Here is an 18,975-nt window from a genome sequence, read left to right on the forward strand (position 1 = left end):
AAGATGCCCCAGAGGCAGTGTGACAACCCTGTTCTGGAGTAACCCCCACCTTTTTGTGGACCCATGCTGGGTGTGGTCTGCACCGTCTCCAGGCTTGTTCTTGGTTTCCTTTCTTTCCTTCATTTACAAGAAATGGGCTGTCACTGAGCAACTAGCCATATTGTGACAACCAGTTATTATACAGGGCAATTAAGCACTCAGATTGAGAAATGACCTTATCAATAAAAGTGACACTAACAAACCATAAAGGGATGTTTGCACGTAGTCTAAATATTTTACAGCTTACCTGTGGTTGGATTTTTCAACTTTCGTTTTCCATTTTAATTTAGACCTCTGCTAAGAATCAGTAAAAGCCAGAACTTAGTAACAATCCAAGAACCTTTTATTAAAACATAATACAGTAACACAAACAGCTGTAACATAAAGCATGTATGAGCAAGGAAATGCCAAATACCTGTTCATCCATAAAAAAAAACAACTAATACACAATTTTACTCAATGGTTTATTTAATTTGAGCTGTCAAGAGTCGAGCACTTCTCATTGTGCAGGTGCCTATCGACCACCTAGCAGAGGCTGTAATTATATGAGGAATCCCTCTGACCTCAGGTGAACCAATCATTGTCCATGAAAGCGCTAGGTGATTCTTTTACTATTTAAGAAATACTGAATATTTTTAAATGTATGTTGTGTTTGATTAGGTCTTTATTTTTATTAGGTGTTGTTTTATGAATCTAAAATTTTATGTGGGCACTTGGGTGGCACAGCAGTCTTATCATGCTAACACACCAGTGTTGAGATCCAGGTTTGAATATCAGCAATGCTATAGGCCAGCTGGGTGTCTACACAGACATGGTTATGTACAGCTGCGATGGATTGGTGACCTGTCCTGGGTATACCTGCATTGTGCTGGGTAGAGTTTCCAGATGGAACTTCACCCACCATGACCCTGACCAAGATAAAGCAGCTCATAAATATGAGGTATAAGAATTACAGTACATTATTGCAAACAACAATATAGTTGATTTGATAAAACATTAAATAATCATTGTTTAAACATTTTGTACCACTTTCTGTAGCCTTTCACATACTGTCCCAATGTTCCTGGAAATGTTAGCAATTAAAGTGAAGCAAACCCGATACAAGACATGAAATAACCAACTGATATGAGATCTTTAATCAATAATGTGTGAGACGTTCCTCAGAGTCTTCAGACAAAGTTGCTGAGTTTCTCCTGACCCATGGTGAGCCGGTCCACGCGGTTCTGCATGTCAACACGACGTCTGCTGACATCGGACTCTTCACGCAGGACTTCGTTCACATTGGCACCGTCCATTAAACCCAACATCTCGCTGCACAGCAGCTGAGCGGATTCCTTTAGCATGAAATAACGGATCAGCATGGGCACCTGGTCAGCCAGACGCTGCGAGACAATCTGTGAGAAAAGGTAAAATATCAATTGTCATAGGCAGGTAAGCTTGTTTACCACAGTTCCCCCACTTGATACCTTAAAATAAGATGAAATAAATAGAGTAATAAATTGTACCTCATAATACGCCTTCAGCATTTCTGGATACTTGGTCCTGTTGTCAAACCCGGCAAAGTTGTCCTCTGTAGCTCCAGTGGTTTGAGTTTCATTCAGGGTCTTGAAGTAGATGCCATCTTGGGTGTAGACCAGTTGCTCCATCTCAAACTGCTCCATGATCCTTTGCTCCACCTTGGCTTCCTGCTTCGATTGAATGTTGTCTATCTTGTTCTGTGGTGTAGATTGTTAGTATGAAGGGGGCATAAAATATTGCACACATTTAGGATCAACAGTTGAGATCAAAAGTTTACATACACTTGTGTGGGACTTGTGTGCAATTACAGACACTTCATTTTACACATATTGCACCTTTGTTCAAAAATATGTGGACAACTGAGTATGAGCTTGTTGGATTTCCCAATGCAAATCTATGTGCACTTATATGGATGTCTAAAAAGTTTTGACTCTTCTGTAAAGGATATGTAGAAGATTTTTGATGTGTGTCCTGTGGACTAATTGACCTCACAATTCATTTAAAGGGTGAAAAGGTGTTCAGTAGCGTGTCAGGTGAAGCCCACTAAAGCAGCGCTCCCCAACCTTGTTTGCACCACGGACCGGTTTCAAATAAGATAGAATTTCTTGACCCAGTGGAGGCGGGAGTATTTAACCTTACTGCTCACAAATGATTGAAAATGAGCTTTTTCACTGCAATGAGACTCTTCTCCCACCTATGGGTGATATGAGACAATAACACCTGAATAACACCCAAAATGGAAGCAGTGAAAACTGCTTTTCTATCGATCTCTAAATATTTATTCTTTCTGTGCAGCCCGGTAATAAACGACACACGGACTGGTACCGGTGGTTGGGGACCACTGCACTAGAGGATCTCCACACCAAACCATGTCTGCATGGACCTCACTTTTACCCCTTTTCCACCGACGCGGATCCGGCTCCGTACAGGTTTGCGAACTTGATTTTGGCACCACTAATCTGGCACCACAGAATACTTGGTTTTTTCAGCGTGAACCGTGATGTCATCTGTGGGTGTGTCACAGTGTAAAGGTTTGGGTGCTTTTACATAAGACATTAAAACATTATATAGAATTTAAACCTCTTTCATCTTTTAAAGTTCACCTGATTCAATTTTGATCCAGTTTGCCGCTGATATTCGGTGATATTTTCAAAGCGATGAACTGTGTGATATGAGGTGGTAAAAGTGACCCGGACAGAATGAACACTTAAATAAAGCGTAACATGGCTTGTTGTAATAAAACTTTGACCGATTAATTTGGGTAGTACAGAGCAATTACAACCAGTACAGAGCACTTATAACCAGTACAGAGCACTTATAACCAGTAATAAGAAGTTAAGTGTTTCTGTGTGGTACTTTTAGTACATTCAGCCACGTTACGCTTTATTTAGGTGAAGCTTTTTGCGGATTCAGAACCCGAGCTGCATAAACACCACACAAGTAAATCAAGTTAAAAACAGATACATGTGGAGCTTTTAGACTGGATTTGATGGTTGTTTCACACAGATGTTTGTTTGTGTCGTGGAACTTTAATGATGTTTTATCGCTCAAGTCGAGCGCAGAGCAAATCGGCTATTTGAGCCGAGGGTCGCAGTGAGAGTGAAGTGCAATACTCTTCTCACGTCAATGAACTAAAGAAAACAACAACTGTGATTTTTAAATTTAAATTATGTTTAAATATTAATGCAATACAATTAAGTTGATGAGTGAAAACATTAAAAAATCTTTTCTTTTTACTTTGTCAGTTCAATACAGGTCACAAGAACCACAAATCCTTGTTTTATTGCATTTCACAAAATGTCCTTCAGCCTTTGTAGGGTTTCCACATGATTTTGGCCATATAATGTGAATGTCCCTCATAAATAAATCTTTTAAGTGAATTTTACATGTCCACAACTGTACATAAAGTAATATTTACCGTGGCGACACACTGGAGGAAAGGGTAGTTGAGGAAGCAGGTATTGGACACTTCAGCAAATTGATTTTCAATCGTCTCTGAAATATAAAAATTCATATAAATTGATATAATGCGTACATCAAGATTTTTATCAGCTCCACTTACCATATAGAGGCACTTTGTAGTTCTACAATTACTGACTGTAGTCCATCTGTTTCTCTACATGCTTCTTTAGCCTGCTTTCACTTTGTTCTTCAATGGTCAGGACCACCACAGAGCAGGTATTATTTAGGTGGTGGATGATTCTCAGCGCTGCAGTGACACTGACATGGTGGTGGTGTGTTAGTGTGTGTTGTGCTGGTATGAGTGGATCAGACACAGCAGCGCTGCCTGAAACAGCACCTCACTGTCACTGCTGGACTGAGAATAGTCCACTAACCAAATATATCCAGCCACAATATTTAAAAACTCCAGCAGCGCTGCTGTGTCTGATCCACTCATACCAGCACAACACACACTAACACACCACCACCATGTCAGTGTCACTGCAGTGCTGAGAAGGATCCACCATCTAAATAATATCTGCTCTGTAGTGGTCCTGTGGGGGTCCTGACCACTGAAGAACATCATGAAAGGGGGGTAACAAAGCATGCAGAGAAACAGATGGACTACAGTCAGTAAGTGTAGAACTACAAAGTGCTTCTATATGGTAAGTGGAGCTGATAAAATGGACAGTGTGTGTAGAAACAAGGAGGTGGTTTTAATGTTATGGCTGATCGGTGTATGAATCACAGTGCACTTAATTGTGTTTTACCCGCTTCTTCACCTGTGTCTGTATGACATTATGCTCTGACCTCCACCACATGAATGACTACTAGGATGATAGCGTGAATGAGCAGTACAGTACAGGCTGTAATTGTAAACCCTGTAAAGTGAAGGTGGTTGAAGCATACCTCGGATGACTTTTAGAGTGTCAATAGCTGGTCCCTTTAGCTGGCTCACAAGTCTCTGCACCACCATCTCAAACACCTTGTAGTCACTGAAACCAGGCAGCTCTCTTCCTCTGTGCTTCAGGTCGTACTCCTTCACCACATCCTGAACCGTTTGGTGGACTGTATAGAAATAAATGTTGGAAAACATGACCTGATGACTTAAAATCCATATTTGTTTGATAATAACCGAACAATTTTGTACTACAACATGTTCAGCTCCTGAAGACGCTTGGCAGTGAGTTTAGTTGGAGTTGTGTTCTTCTGCATTGCCAATGTTGGCCGGCAGAGGAGGCATGGTGGTGCAGATCATTAATGTATCTGTTCCTTTTATTAGACAGTCTCCTCCACCTCATCAAGCATTAATTTGCCCCAGGTAGGAGTGTTTCTATACATTACAGTTTAGTTTCTCCCTCTAAGACTTGTCATCTAGTAGTGTAACCATGCTAGGTGCAGGTTATTTATTTTTTATAAGTGGCTTTTTAGCCACAGTAATATTCTAAATATGATTTTTGCTGGTGCTGGGCTTTATCTTGGGCTTCAGTAGCAAGTTATGTGCTTTCCTCTTACTGTACGAAGCAAATAGTTATCCCTGTGTCTGCATCATTGTAATTAAAGATGCGCCAAGGCTTTTCACCTTGCCAAACATCTTACCAAATAATGCACTGTTCTCAATAAACAAATACAGGCATTTTGGGTATTTCACCCTCTTCAGTGCATAATATTATCAAAAGATTTAAAGAAATCCAGGAAAAGACCCAAAACCACTAATAAATGGCAGTGACCTTGGAATCATCAGACAGAACAACATTAAAAAATAGCTTGCCTCAGTGATGGGTTTCAGTACATGGTTTAGAATATACTGGGGTAAATCGTTATTACTAAAGGCTTTGTTGTTGTGTTCACTGTACTGTACATACACTGCCTGGCAATAAACAAAGGTCACACACTCTAATATTTGGTTGGACCGCCTTTAGCTTTGATTACGGCATGCATTCCCTTTGGAATCGTTTCCACAAGCTTCTGCAATGTCACAACATTTATTTCTGTCCAGAGTTGCATTAATTTTTTTCTAAGATCTTGTATTGATGAGGAGATTTGGACCACTGCGCAAAGTCTTCTCCAGCACATCCCAAAGACTCTCAATGGGGTTCAGGTCTGGACTCTGTGGTGGCCAATCCATGTGTGAAAATGATGTCTCATGCTCCCTGAACCACTCTTTCACAATTTGAGCCCAATGAATCCTGGCATTGTCATCAGGGAAGAAAAAAAATCCATTGATGGAATAACCTGGTGGTTCAGTATATTCAGATAGTCAGCTGACCTCATTCTTTGGGCACATAACGTTGCTGAACCTAGACCTGACCAACTTCAGCAACCCCAGATCATAGCACTGCCCCCACAGGCCTGTACAGTAGGCACTAGGCATGATGGGTGCATCACTTCAGCCGCCTCTCTTCTTACCCTGATGCGCCCATCACTCTGGAACAGGGTGAATCTGGACTCATCAGACCACATGACCTTCTTCCATTGCTCCAGAGTCCAATCTTTATGCTTCCTAGCAAATTGAAGCCATTTTTGCCGGTTAGCCTCATTGACAAGTGGTTTTCTTAAGGCTACATAGCTGTTTAGTCCCAATCCCTTGAGTTCCCTTTGCATTGTGCATGTGGAAATGCTCTTACTGTCACTATTAAACATCCCTGAGTTCTACTGTAGTTTTTTTACCATTTGATTTCACCAAACGTTTAAGTGATCGCAGATCACGATCGTTCAAGATTATTTTCAGACCACGTTCCTTCATTAAAGATGATGTTTCCCCACTGTCCTTCCACTTTTTTATACTGTGTTGGACAGTTCTTAACCCGGTTTTAGTAGTTTCAGCTTCTCCTTAGATGTTTTCTCTGCTTGATGCCAATAATTTGACTCTTCTGAAACAGATTAACATATTTTCCACGACCACAGGATGTGTCTTTCCACATGGTTGTTTAACAAATGAGAAGCTACTCACTGCATCAGTTAGGGTTAAATAACTTGTTGCCAGCTGAAACATAATCACCCATGCAGTAATTATCCAATGGGAGGCTCTTACCTATTTGCTTAGTTAAATCCAGGTGGTGACCTTTTTTTGGGCCAGGCAGTGTAATAAGTGACTTTAGTCAGCAACCATATTTCAGCAACATCCAGAAATGCCACTAGCTTTCCTGACCTCACTTGAACTAGACTGATGGTCAGTGGAAACATGTATTGTGGTCTGAGGAGTTGACCTTGCAGATTATTTATGAGAATACTGAAATGCATAGCCTCCTTAACTAATCGCCTTAACTAGCATATGAAGTGTGTACTCACATGAACTTTTTGTGCTGTCAAGATGTTCCTTCCACTTTTCACTAGAGAGTTTGAAACTGCATCCAGAAGCAACATTCACATAAAAGCTCTGTGTCAGGATTCGGATTGAGTGACGAAATGTATCTCTACAACAAACTTGTGTCCAGATGAACTTATTCAACTTTGTGAACATACTTTGATGTGATCGACCAGGTCTTGAGTTAGTTTGGAGGCGAGACACTGGACCGTTGCTTTATCCTCATACAACAGGCCACTAAAATAAACAAAAATAAATCCTGTTTAATAGCTGCCAATACTGATGATCGACTTTCATAAATAATACACATTGTTTGTTTGAAGGTTACCTGAAATACTCATGACGTCTGAAGAAGTCTCTCTCCACTCGAGTTGCTTCAGTCAGAGAAAGCCTGTCATCAATCTGCTTTTGGCCACGGCATTTAACGATGATGTATCCTTTGCTTAGAGGAATGACCTGATTCCGGACAATATCCAAGATGTTTTTCTCTGTGCCTCTGTCCACAAGGTCTGGCTTGGTCAGGATAGCTAAAAAATATAATAATAGTAAGTAGAAGGAGCAGTATTCACAGTAACTGTTGAAGTTGCAGTGGTAGTATTAATAGTTATAGTACTAGCAGCAGCAATATTGGTAGTTATAACAGTAGTACAGCAGTAATACTGCAGTTAAAGTAGCAGTATTAGCACAACAAAATAGTACCAGCAGTAGCAGCAATATTAGTAAATAATAGTTAGTAGTAGTTAAACCGGTATAACAGTATAATTTAAAATAGCAGCTGTGTTAATTATCAAAATGGTAATAGTAGTAGAATCAGTGTTAGTAGCAGTAGCAGTAGTAGTAGTAGCAGTAGTAGTAGTCGTAATATTAGTAGCAGTAGCAGGAGCAGTAGTATTAGTAGTAGTAGCAGCAGCAGCAGCAGTAGTAGTATTAGTAGTAGTAGTAGCAGTTGTATTAGTAGAAGTAGTAGTAGCAGTAACAGTAGTAGTAGCAGTAATATTAGTAGTAGTAGCAGTAACAGTAGTAGTAGCAGTAATATTAGTAGTAGTAGCAGTAACAGTAGTAGTAGCAGTAACAGTAGTAGTAGCAGTAACGGTAGTAGTAGCAGTAATATTAGTAGTAGTAGCAGTAACAGTAGTAGTAGCAGTAATATTAGTAGTAGTAACAGTAGTGGTAGCAGTAGCAATAGCAGTAGTAGTAGCAGTAACAGTAGTAGTAGTAGTAGTAGTAGTAGTAATAGGGCCAGTGATAGCTCAGTGGTTAAGGTACTGGACTAGTAAACAGAAGGTTGCCGGTTCAAGCCCCGCCACCACCAAGTTGCCACTGTTGGGTCCCTGAGCAAGGCCCTTAACCCTCAATTGCTCATTGTGTTCCGCTCACTGTGTAAGTCGCTTTGGATAAAAGCGTCTGCTAAATGCTGAAAATGTAAATGTAGTAGTAGTAGCAGCAGCAGCAGTAGTACTAGTAGTAGTAGTAACAGTTGTATTAGTAGTAACAGTAGTAGTAGCAGTAATATTAGTAGTAGTAGCAGTAACGGTAGTAGTAGCTACCACTGCTTTTGAAAATCTCATTAACAGTTGAGGATACTCTACCCAGAGTTCTCTTCCCTTCAGGATCCACTTCCTGTGCCATTTTCAGTGCTTCTGTTGTGGCTATGTCAACATTACACGGCACCACAACCAAGTTGATCGTTTCATTTTTCTCGATGTATTTCAGGATGAGATTTTTAATCTAACAGAATAAAATAATTAGAAAACGAAAGTAAAAGTGTAAATCTGAAAAGCACAACGTACCAATTTAGAGTTTTAACTAACCTGGTGTCCGATGTCCTCAGGTTGACCCTTTACAGGAACTCGGGCAATCCCGGGTAGATCGATCAGTGTGAGATCACACACGTCGGGAGCCATGATCTCCAGAGTAATGAGATCATCACAGATTCCAACTCCTTCTCCAGCCAACTCATTCTGGGCTGTTAGACAGACGTAGCAGCTCTGAGATTATGTGATTCTTTTGCAATTATAGATAATAATTGTAGACAATTCAACAATATCTGGTATTAATGATAGTGTGCACTTAAAATGTAAAATATAAAATGCCCAGATACTAATAATAAGCCATTGCAACATGTTAAGAGGTCATCAGGTTAAAATGTTAACAACATTTAAGTCATTATAAACACAGTGAGTGTAATTATAAATACAACATTCATAAAAAAGTGTTACATAAACCCATTGGTTGTTTTATCTGTGATTACTTTCTCTTTGTTAAAATGTGTCTAAACTGTAATGGCATTAATTGCCTTATCCTGGTTAGGGTCACGACAAGTCCACAATAGGTTGTCCCATCTCTGCACAGGACCTTTGGGTCTATTTTAGAGTGACCGTAGGATTCTTGGACCTTCCTGACCAAGGCACCAAGGCCTGTTTAGCTGGAACAGGTTGTGTCAAGCTTCTTCCATTTCAAAGTTATAGCAAATAAGGACCCAGTTCCTGTGACCACAGATAAGGCCCCTCTGGTCCTGGGAACTCTTAAAGTCATAGATCATATTTTATATCCTTGCCATGATCTATGCTTTAGCACAATTTGAAGTCTGCCAAAAGTCAAGTGGTCCTTATACTTTCTAAATCCATGGTATATTTTTCTTTAAAATGCTCTTATGATCTTCTGCCATTCCATAAACGTGGGCCAGCTAGATAATGGCTAATGTTATATAAGTGCATGGACAATGGTGCCATTTGCAGATGCAGCTTAGATTAGTCATGACTGGACACATGCTTATGACTTGGTGTTCCCCTTTCAGTGCTGTAAACTGAGTCAGTTTTGATTTGTTGAGCATTATCAGCAGTTGTACCAACCTGTCTCAACGTAACCTTCGACCTTAGACGGATCATAAAACTCAATAAATTCATCCTTGTAAGAGATAACAGCTCGCCAGTTAACACCACCCCTAATCTTCCGCAGCTTCAGCTCCAGCGGACACCTGGTAACAATACCTAGAGTAGAAAAATAAAGAAATAAAACATTAAAACCAGAGTAAACCGAAGTAAGAACCAACACAGTTAAGTCTGAGTAATTCCTTGTTGCTTCTTAGTTCTTTACTCAGGGTTTCATTTATTTTTGTTAAAACAAGACGTGAAAACAAGTGTACATTTTAAACTAAGCACGAATCTTCAGACCCTGACAACTTAAATGCACAGTGTTAAATATTTAATGTATAAAAGGTATTTGCATGTTCTCAGTGATCATTAGCAAACCATATACTGTATATTTAGATGAACCAAATACACATATTTATTAAATACATCGATTGATCGTTTGAGCTACACTGCCTGTCAAATGTTTGAACATGCCTAGACAAAAAGGGTTTTCTTCATGTTCTTACTTTTAAAATTATTTTAGAGGTAATGAAGACGTCCATGTTAAGGTAATGATTAAGTTTAGGGTTAGGCCGCATTTTGCCTGAATAATGAATAAACAAATGGATTTTTCTCAACCAGCTTTGTTTAGGTAATAATTGATGTATTTTCCACTCTTTTCATTAAAAATCCCACATGTGCTAAGCAACTGTTACCTTATTTACCTTTACTTAATAAAAAGAAATTGTTGCTCAGCTGGCACAGCGGTAAAATACGCTAGCACACCAGAGCTGGGATTTCAAATACATCGTATTGAATCTCAGCCCTGCCATTCAGCTGGGCTGGGCGGCTATACGAACAACGATTGGCTTGTTGTTTATACAGGGAGGAAGGGACCACATAACTGATGCAATTACGACCTCTGCTGGCTGATTGATGTCGTCTGCAAAGAGTAGAGGAATAATGCGATCAGGGTGTGGCTCTCCTTGCACAAGGCTGATCCGCATATGAACTCGCCTCCTGCAGGTGACAAGATGCAGTCGGCTACTGCTCACATGTCGGAGGGTGTGTGTGTCAGTTCACTCTCCACAATCAGGGGCGGGGGTCAGCACCAGGAAGCATAATGCAATCGAGTAAAATTTGGACACACAAAAATCGGGAAAAAAAGGGAGAAAAAGAGATACATTTGTATGTGAATCCCCTGTGCTGATAGCTATTTCATAATGTCATTACAAATGTTTCTTGTAAGAAGACAAGATCATACAGAAACATGACATTCATACACATCTCAGATTTGCAAAAAAACCACATAAATGTTCAAAGCTGACAGAGCTTCTAGAGAACAATGATCTATGGTTGAATAAGACACAAGTATTTAGCAAATAAGCTAAAAAAAAAAAAAAAAAAAGCATGGTAAACAGAGCATTATGGTTTGGGTCTGTTTACTACCTGGAGCCTGGAAAGCTTTCATTTACTGATGAAAGAACAAAGCAACGATTCAAACACATGACCAAATTCGTGACAGCTCTGGTCAGATGTTCCTTTCTGTTCTTCAAGTCTGATCAACAGACACAGGAGACTTTTTAGTGCTAAAGAAGCTTCTATCTGTTCTTAAATACGAGGGGTTTCAAACTTTTTTAGCCTGGTCTGTATTTGATGTTTAATTTTGTGTTATTAGTTAAGGCAGAATGTGTTCGTCTAATATTATGGCTTTTATGTAATTATATAAACAATGCATATAAAAACCCATGTGATTTTAAAAGCTTTGTTTTAAATAATAAAACAACCCACCACTTCCTCTGGGCAACGCTACACCAGATAGAGCTTCCAACACTGAGCTTTTTCCAGAGCTCTGATCTCCAATCACAGCTATACGTGGTAAAGACATATCCTCTTCAATCCCAATCAGCCTCAGAGAGTCGATCAGATCGATGTAAGGTCGAACCTTCTCCTCTAAGTGACTGTGGAACACCCCCTCCATTGGTTTACTGTGAATAAGAAACAGGCACTGGGTTTAATATTACACATTTTTTACATTGTTATATAAAGTGATTTAGGGGGTTCATTAAATAAAATTTACACTAACCTGTTTTCATCAGAAGACAGAATGTCTTTATAAGTTTCTTTTTCGCCCTCCATCCTGCAAATAAAAAAAAAGATTATTGCCACCCCTGGGTTAATTGAGTGTATGAGGGGTGTAACATGGTGAATTAGTTTATATTTATATTTATTTACACACACACACACACACACACACACACACACACACACACACAGAGACACACATACTGTATATTTAAGCAATAGAACACGAGAGGGAGTGTGTTATCGTGAATAACATCACGGCTGTGATGATCTACGGCACTCGCCTTCGGCTCGTGCCTGCGAGTGCACTACATAGTGCACTAGACAATATATTAGACAACTGATTTATGTTCCCTACACAGTGCACTAGTGTAACACTTCGCCTCTGTGTGCTCTGGTGCTCCTGTGTGCCATGCCCCCCTCTTCTGAGCACACTCTGTCTCCTGCCACGCCCTAGATCATGATTGGTTTCCCAGGACTAATTGGCTTCAGCTGCCCTCTATTTAAGAGGTGCACTGGAGCACTAGAGTGGGAACTGTTTTGTTATCCTGTTGCTTTGTTGAACTACTATGGTGGCTTGTTTTGACTCTGTGTGGCTCTGGGCTCTCTCTTCAGTTAAGTCATGTTAAGTCATGCTAAGTCATGTTAAGTCAAGTTAAGTCAAGTTAAGTCATGTTAAGTCAAGTTAAGTCATGCTACGTTATGTTAAGTCATGCTAAGTCATGTTAAGTCAAGTTAAGTCATGCTACGTTATGTTAAGTCATGCTAAGTCATGTTAAGTCAAGTTAAGTCATGCTACGTCATGTTAAGTCATGCTAAGTCATGTTAAGTCATGTTAAGTCATGCTACGTTATGTTAAGTCATGTTAAGTCATGCTACGTTATGCTAAGTCAGGTTAAGTCATGTTAAGTCATGCTAAGTCATGCCAAGTTATGTTCGGTTATGTTACTAGCGCTTGTGATTAGTTTTGGTTATTAATAAAACCTTTGTTCAGTCATCATCTCTGCGTGTGTGTCCGCCCTTCTCTGTCTCGCTTTAGCCCCCGGTCGTGACATAACAGTTCTCCTACAAAGTACACAGCGAGATGTTTTTGTTGTATACGTTTCCGGAGTTTAACTCCATGAGGTTTCCTCAAACCTTACCGCTAAGTAGGCCAGCTCCGTATGATGGAAGCGACTCATTTGTCGACGGCTTCCTTCTGCAGAGCCAGCTCTACCTGCAGCACCTTTTGGAGCCCCAGCCAGCTGAAATCGACAAGGTACGATTCATGATGTCTAGACTGAGGGGTGCCGCTCGTGAGTGGACCAGGCAGCTATGGTCTGACAGGGAAGTTGAGCTGAACTCGGTTAAGGTATTCGAGGGCCTCATGAGAGCAACATTTTCAAGCAGCAAAGCGCCCACTGCAGCTTATACCCGGCATCCAGTGCCCACTGGGGATGTAAAATTTCCCCCAGTGCCCACTGCTGATGTGGTCCGGGTGCCAGCGCCCGCTACTAATGCTCGTAACCGTCCCACATCCATGTAAGGATCCAGTCAGGATCGTTTGTTTAGTGAAGCTCCTTGTAGTAACACCAAGGGCTCCAGGGGTCCTTTTGTTTGTTCACCGGCTCCAGTTTCAGGTACTCAAGTTCGGGTAAGTCCTCTGCCGGTTCCGTCTGTTTCAATGACTCCTAGTCAGTCTAAGTCTTTGTCTAGGAAAGTTTATGACTGTATCCTGCCCGTTCGGGTAGCTTCATGTTCGCCAGTGTCGAGTTCAGTCCAGTTCAGGTCATGTTCGCTAGTTCAAACTCGTCCAGCCACTGTGTCTAGTCCAGTTAATTCTATTAGTCCGTCGATCTTGCCTGTTTCTAGTCCGTCTGTCCAAGTCTGTCCTGTCTCCAAGTCAGGTTCCAGGAGTTCTAGTTTGTCTAGTGCTGTTCCGTGTTCGTCTGTCTCGCTCGGTCTTAGGAGTAAGTCAACGGGGTCAGGGTTTCCAAAACGGTCTGTTTGTACGTTCGGGCCGTCCTGCCACCCAGACAGAGTCGAACAGTTCCAAGTCCTCTCCAGTTTTGTTTCCTGTTAAAGTTCCAAGCTTTATGTTCCAGTCTGCAGAGTTCAAGACACAGTCTACTACAGACAATTTTCCTTCAGCTCTGCTGCTGCCGCCACCAGGTTCCAAGCAACTGATTCAAGACGAATCTTCAGGTTCCAAACAATTGATTCAAGACGAATCTTCAGGTTCCAAGCAACTGATTCAAGACGAATCTTCAAGTTCCAAGCAACTGATTCAAGATGAATCTTCAAGTTCCAAGCAACTGATTCAAGATGAATCTTCAAGTTCCAAGCAGCTGATTCAACATGAATCTTCAGGTTCCAAGCAACTGATTCAAGATGAATCTTCAAGTTCCAAGCAGCTGATTCAAGATGAATCTTCAGGTTCCAAGCAACTGATTCAAGACGAATCTTCAAGTTCCAAGCAGCTGATTCAACATGAATCTTCAGGTTCCAAGCAACTGATTCAAGATGAATCTTCAGGTTCCAAGCAGCTGATTCACGAAGCCTCTTCAGGTTCCAAGCAGCTGATCCAAGAAACCTCTTCAGGTTCCAAGCAGCTGATTCACAAAACCTCTTCAGGTTTCAAGCAGCTGATTCAAGACATCCCTCCAGGGTTCAAGCAGCTGATTCAAGACGTCCCTCCAGGGTTCAAGCAGCTGATTCAAGATGTCCCTCCAGGGTTCAAGCAGCTGATTCAAGATGTCCCTCCAGGGTTCAAGCAGCTGGTTGAAGATGTCCCTCCAGGGTTCAAGCAGCTGATTCAAGACGTCCCTCCAGGGTTCAAGCAGCTGATTCAAGACTTTTCTCCAGGGTCCTCGCAGCTGACTCCGGACGCCTCATCTCAAGGGTCCTCGCAGCTGACTCCGGACGCCTCTTCTCAAGGGTCCTCGCAGCTGACTCCGGACGCCTCTTCTCAAGGGTCCTTGCAGCTGACTCCCGAAGCCTCTTCGCCAGGCTCCACGCAGCTGACTCCCGAAGCCTCTTCGCCAGGCTCCACGCAGCTGACTCCCGAAGCCTATTCGCCAGGCTCCACGCATCTGACTCCCGAAGCCTCTTCGCCAGGCTTCACGCAGCTGACTCCCGAAGCCTCTTCGCCAGGCTCCACGCAGCTGGTTTTTGTTTCCGAGTTGGCGCCCCCCAATGGCGCTTCTGTTTCCATGTTGGCGCTCCCTGACAGCGCTTCTGTTCCTGAGTTGGCGCCCCCGATGGCGCTTCTGTTTCCATGTTGGCGCTCCCTGACGGCGCTTCTGATTTCGAGTTGGTGCCCCCCGATGGCGCTTCTGTTAAGTCAGCACCCCCAGAGGTTGCTTCTGAACTATTGTTGGCTGGTTTGCCGTCGGCAGCCTGCGTTACTGCACTTCTGTCATGCCTGCTTCAAGATGTACTTAATGACTTTAAATTTGCCCCGCAGGGCCCAAGACCTCCTCGTGTTTCGTGTTTTTAGACACTCCAGGAGGAGTGCCTTTAGGGGGGGGGGTTATGTAACACTTCGCCTCTGTGTGCTCTGGTGCTCCTGTGTGCCACGCCCCCCTCTCCTGAGCACACTCTGTCTCCTGCCACGCCCTAGCTCATGATTGGTTCCCCAGGACTAATTGGCCAGCTGCCCTCTATTTAAGAGGTGCACTAGAGTGGGAACTGTTTTTTTATCCTGTTGCTTTGTTGAACTGCTATGGTGGCTTGTTTTGACTCTGTGTTATGCTATACGTTATGCTAAGTCAGGTTAAGTCATGCTAAGTCATGCCAAGTTATGTTCGGTTATGTTACTAGCGCTTGTGATTAGTTTTGGTTTTTAATAAAACCTTTGTTCAGTCATCATCTCTGCGTGTGTGTCCACCCTTCTCTGTCTCGCTTTAGCCCCCGGTCGTGACAACTAGATTGTGTATCAGATTGCGGATTTATGTTCCCTACACAGTGCGCTAGATTGTATATCAGATAACGGATTTTAAACGTGATCGGGAATAAAGTCTGTGTCGCCTGCGTGCGCGTTTGTGTGCATGAAGCTTGTTGTTACTGGCAACGCGTCAGCGAAGTAATACCATTGTGGTGTGAAAAGACCGTGCTGTTATCACAAATATCAGCACAGTTAGAACGCTTCTCAACCAATCAGATTGTAAGGTCGGAACTATCTGTTGTATAAATGCCGTTAACGCAAATTCTATACAGGAAAAATTTACCTATACAGGCAGTGAGTGCCATGTAGAATAACATCACGAAGACCCGCATTGTTATGTTTTGTACTTAACCACGAAATACAAATGACACTAGTTATGTGGAGAACGTGTTGTCTTTATTGCTTAATCCACAACTTGGAGCATCACACTTAAACATAACACGCCGTTAAACGCTGGTCACCTGATACACATATCAGCTCAGTGACGTACAACACACAGTGGTAACGTGATACGCAGATCACGTAAATGATATATATCACACGCATGATAATAATAAGCTTTTTTCTCTCTTAATTTTCCCTGACAAGTGAAAAACCAAAATATAGCAACCTTAACATTATGAGGAAGAATTTCAAAGATATTGCTTTGCAATACTTTATCATTTCAAGAATATGATACAGACTGACCAACACTATTAAGCCAAATCAGCATTGAAAATTTTATACTTATTATTGAATACTTTTAATAGCCTTCTATAATGCTGGTGCTTCTTAAAACTGAATATTTTCTTTTAAACAGAAGTGTTATTTAAATGCTATTAAATTGTTTTCCAACAAAATCCGCCCAATTTGGCGGATAACCGCCCAATCTGGCAACACTGGAACGTGTTATTATTATCGCGTTAACTTCGAAAGCCCTAATAAAAACGTATTCTGATATTCAGTTAGCAGCGTAGGGTTTATATAGCAGCAGGTAGAATAAGGTGAGAATAAGGTGCAAAACAATGCAATATTGTGCAAAGATGCAAGTAATATAGTCACTAGTATGAGTTGTCAGAACCCAGGGAACAAGACTGTGTTGATTGTGAATTAGTTTTTGTGTATGTTAGTGTATGTACACCGATCAGCCATAACATTAAAACCACCTCCTTTAAAAAAAAAAAAAGGCGATTAATCGCGATTAACTATATGAAATTCTGAGATTAATCGCGATTAAAATTTTTAATCGTTTGACAGCTCTAATATATACAGTATATACTGTGTATATATATATATATATATATATATATACACATACATATATACAGTATATATGTGTGTCTGTGTGTGTCTGTGTAAATAAATATAAATATAAACTAATTCACCATGTCTCTCCACAAATGCTGATCCCTGCTCTGATTGAGGAGAACGACGTTAACCCATGCCCCCTCTGACACATGGGCAGCAGCCGTATGCATCTTATCACCTACACTTTGATGAGTGCAATGCGGATCAGCACTGTGTATGGAGAGACACACCCTGAGAGCACTCTTTTCTCATCTCTGTGCAGGCACCATCAATCAGCCAGCAGAGGTCGTAATTGCACCAGGCATGAGAGAGAGACCCCATCTGGCTTAGTCCCACCCCATATTTGAACAACAGGCCAATCATTGTTCATGTGGCCGCTCAGCCTTAGCCGGCAGGGCAGAGCTGAGATTCAATACAATGTATTCGAGATCCAGCTCTGGTTCCAGCGTGTGTTTTTATTTTTTTTCTATAATGTTCATGATTCATATTTGTGCTCTAGTCATTAATTAGCTTTTTTGCAGGAAAAACATTTATTATGTTAATTATTATATCAGTTTCTTCCATTTTCATTATCTAAGTCACTGTCAGGTAGTTTAACCACCTTAAATATATTATAAGTAAAGTATTACTATTGCTGACCAAAAATCTTTTATTTAAAATGATTAAATACTGTAAATGAAACAATTATTTGTACAATTTGTACATTACATGAGACATTGTAAAAAGGATTTTATAATATTTATAATATGTACATTCTTAATTTTAAAACCTTTTCCCATGCTGGGGTCAAACCTTCTGCACTTCACAGGATTGAAATGTAAAAATAAAACAACATAAATGCAGTAAGTCAAGAACTCACTACAGACTTTATTACTGACTGGATTAAAAATTAACTCTATTATTATTTATTTATCTATTTATTTAATGCTAGTTATAATTTTAGTTCATTTTAATTCTGTATTTGTATGATTTACAAAATGTGTAAATCCTATTTATTTAAAGTATCCTCCAGGCTACCCAAGAAGGATGGGGGTCCCTGCTGAGTCTGGTTCCTCTCAAGGTTTCTTCCTGTAATTTTAAAGGAGTTTTTTCTTGCCACTGTCGCCCTCGGCTTGCTCAACAGGGGTTTTTGTATATGCTGGTCCTGGATTTTGAGACAATGTCTATTGTAAAAAGCGCTATATAAATTAATTTGACTTGAGTAATTTTGGTGAATATCAGTAATTAATAATTAATCAATAATTAAAAATAAAATGAACTGAACTTGCACACACACTATAAAGCACATAAAAAACTACATATTAAATCATTTAAAATATTTTAATAATGTCTCAGAATAAAAAATAATAGTCTATGATCATAATATAATACAATCACATCTTCACTAAGATTTATTTGTTTGTAATGTACTAACAGATCACAGAAGAAAAGCTTTTTTCTTACCTGACTGTGTTGATTTCTCAACTGAACGTGAGCGGGTTGGACTATGTATGCAGAATCCTCCACAGAGGAAGTGCAGTAAAACACTTAACATAAACCACGACCACATAACTGAATGTGAAACAAAATCTGCATGCTTTGTACGTAGTCTGGAATTTCTCAACTGACCACAGTTTGGATTTTTCAGCTTTCGTTTTCTATTTTCACACCTCGTTTGCACCTCGTCTTAGAGGTTAAAAGAAGCCAGACCTTAGTAAATTCCAAAAACATTTTATTTCTAATGTAATGCACTAACATCAACAGCTGTAATATAGTTTATCTGTGAGCAAGGAAATGCCAAATAGCATTAATAAATAGAGCATTATTTTACGTAATTATAAAAGATTTAAGTCAAGTAAACCTGATTTTACACCATTTTTAATAAACAGGCCAGTTTACTCTATTTAATAGCCAGATCTAAGTACTATAGTCATTTGTCAGATAAATGCCAGTATTACTTTATTTATTTTTATTTGTTTACTGCATTTTGTCCCCATTTTCCCCATTTAGAGCACTCAATTTTGTCTTCCGCTGCTACCAGA

At 40.5% G+C, this 18,975-nt stretch overlaps 1 protein-coding gene across 1 annotated transcript; it reads right to left on the bottom strand.

The window, feature by feature from the left end:
- Window positions 1–1,208: 1,208 nt before the first annotated feature.
- On the bottom strand, window positions 1,209–11,796 carry LOC134329546 (interferon-induced GTP-binding protein Mx-like). Its single transcript, XM_063010830.1, has 12 exons — window positions 11,744–11,796; window positions 11,449–11,645; window positions 9,658–9,795; window positions 8,617–8,771; window positions 8,395–8,533; window positions 7,134–7,332; window positions 6,964–7,042; window positions 6,790–6,877; window positions 4,408–4,566; window positions 3,476–3,552; window positions 1,545–1,754; window positions 1,209–1,433 (listed from the first exon to the last, which is right to left on the bottom strand). The coding sequence occupies exons 1-12, from the start codon at window positions 11,794–11,796 to the stop codon at window positions 1,209–1,211; spliced, it is 1,719 nt and encodes a 572-aa protein (XP_062866900.1).
- Between the last annotated feature and the right edge of the window lie 7,179 nt (window positions 11,797–18,975).

Source organism: Trichomycterus rosablanca, chromosome 15, assembly GCF_030014385.1.
Source record: "Trichomycterus rosablanca isolate fTriRos1 chromosome 15, fTriRos1.hap1, whole genome shotgun sequence".
Classification (NCBI taxonomy): Eukaryota; Metazoa; Chordata; class Actinopteri; order Siluriformes; family Trichomycteridae; genus Trichomycterus; species Trichomycterus rosablanca.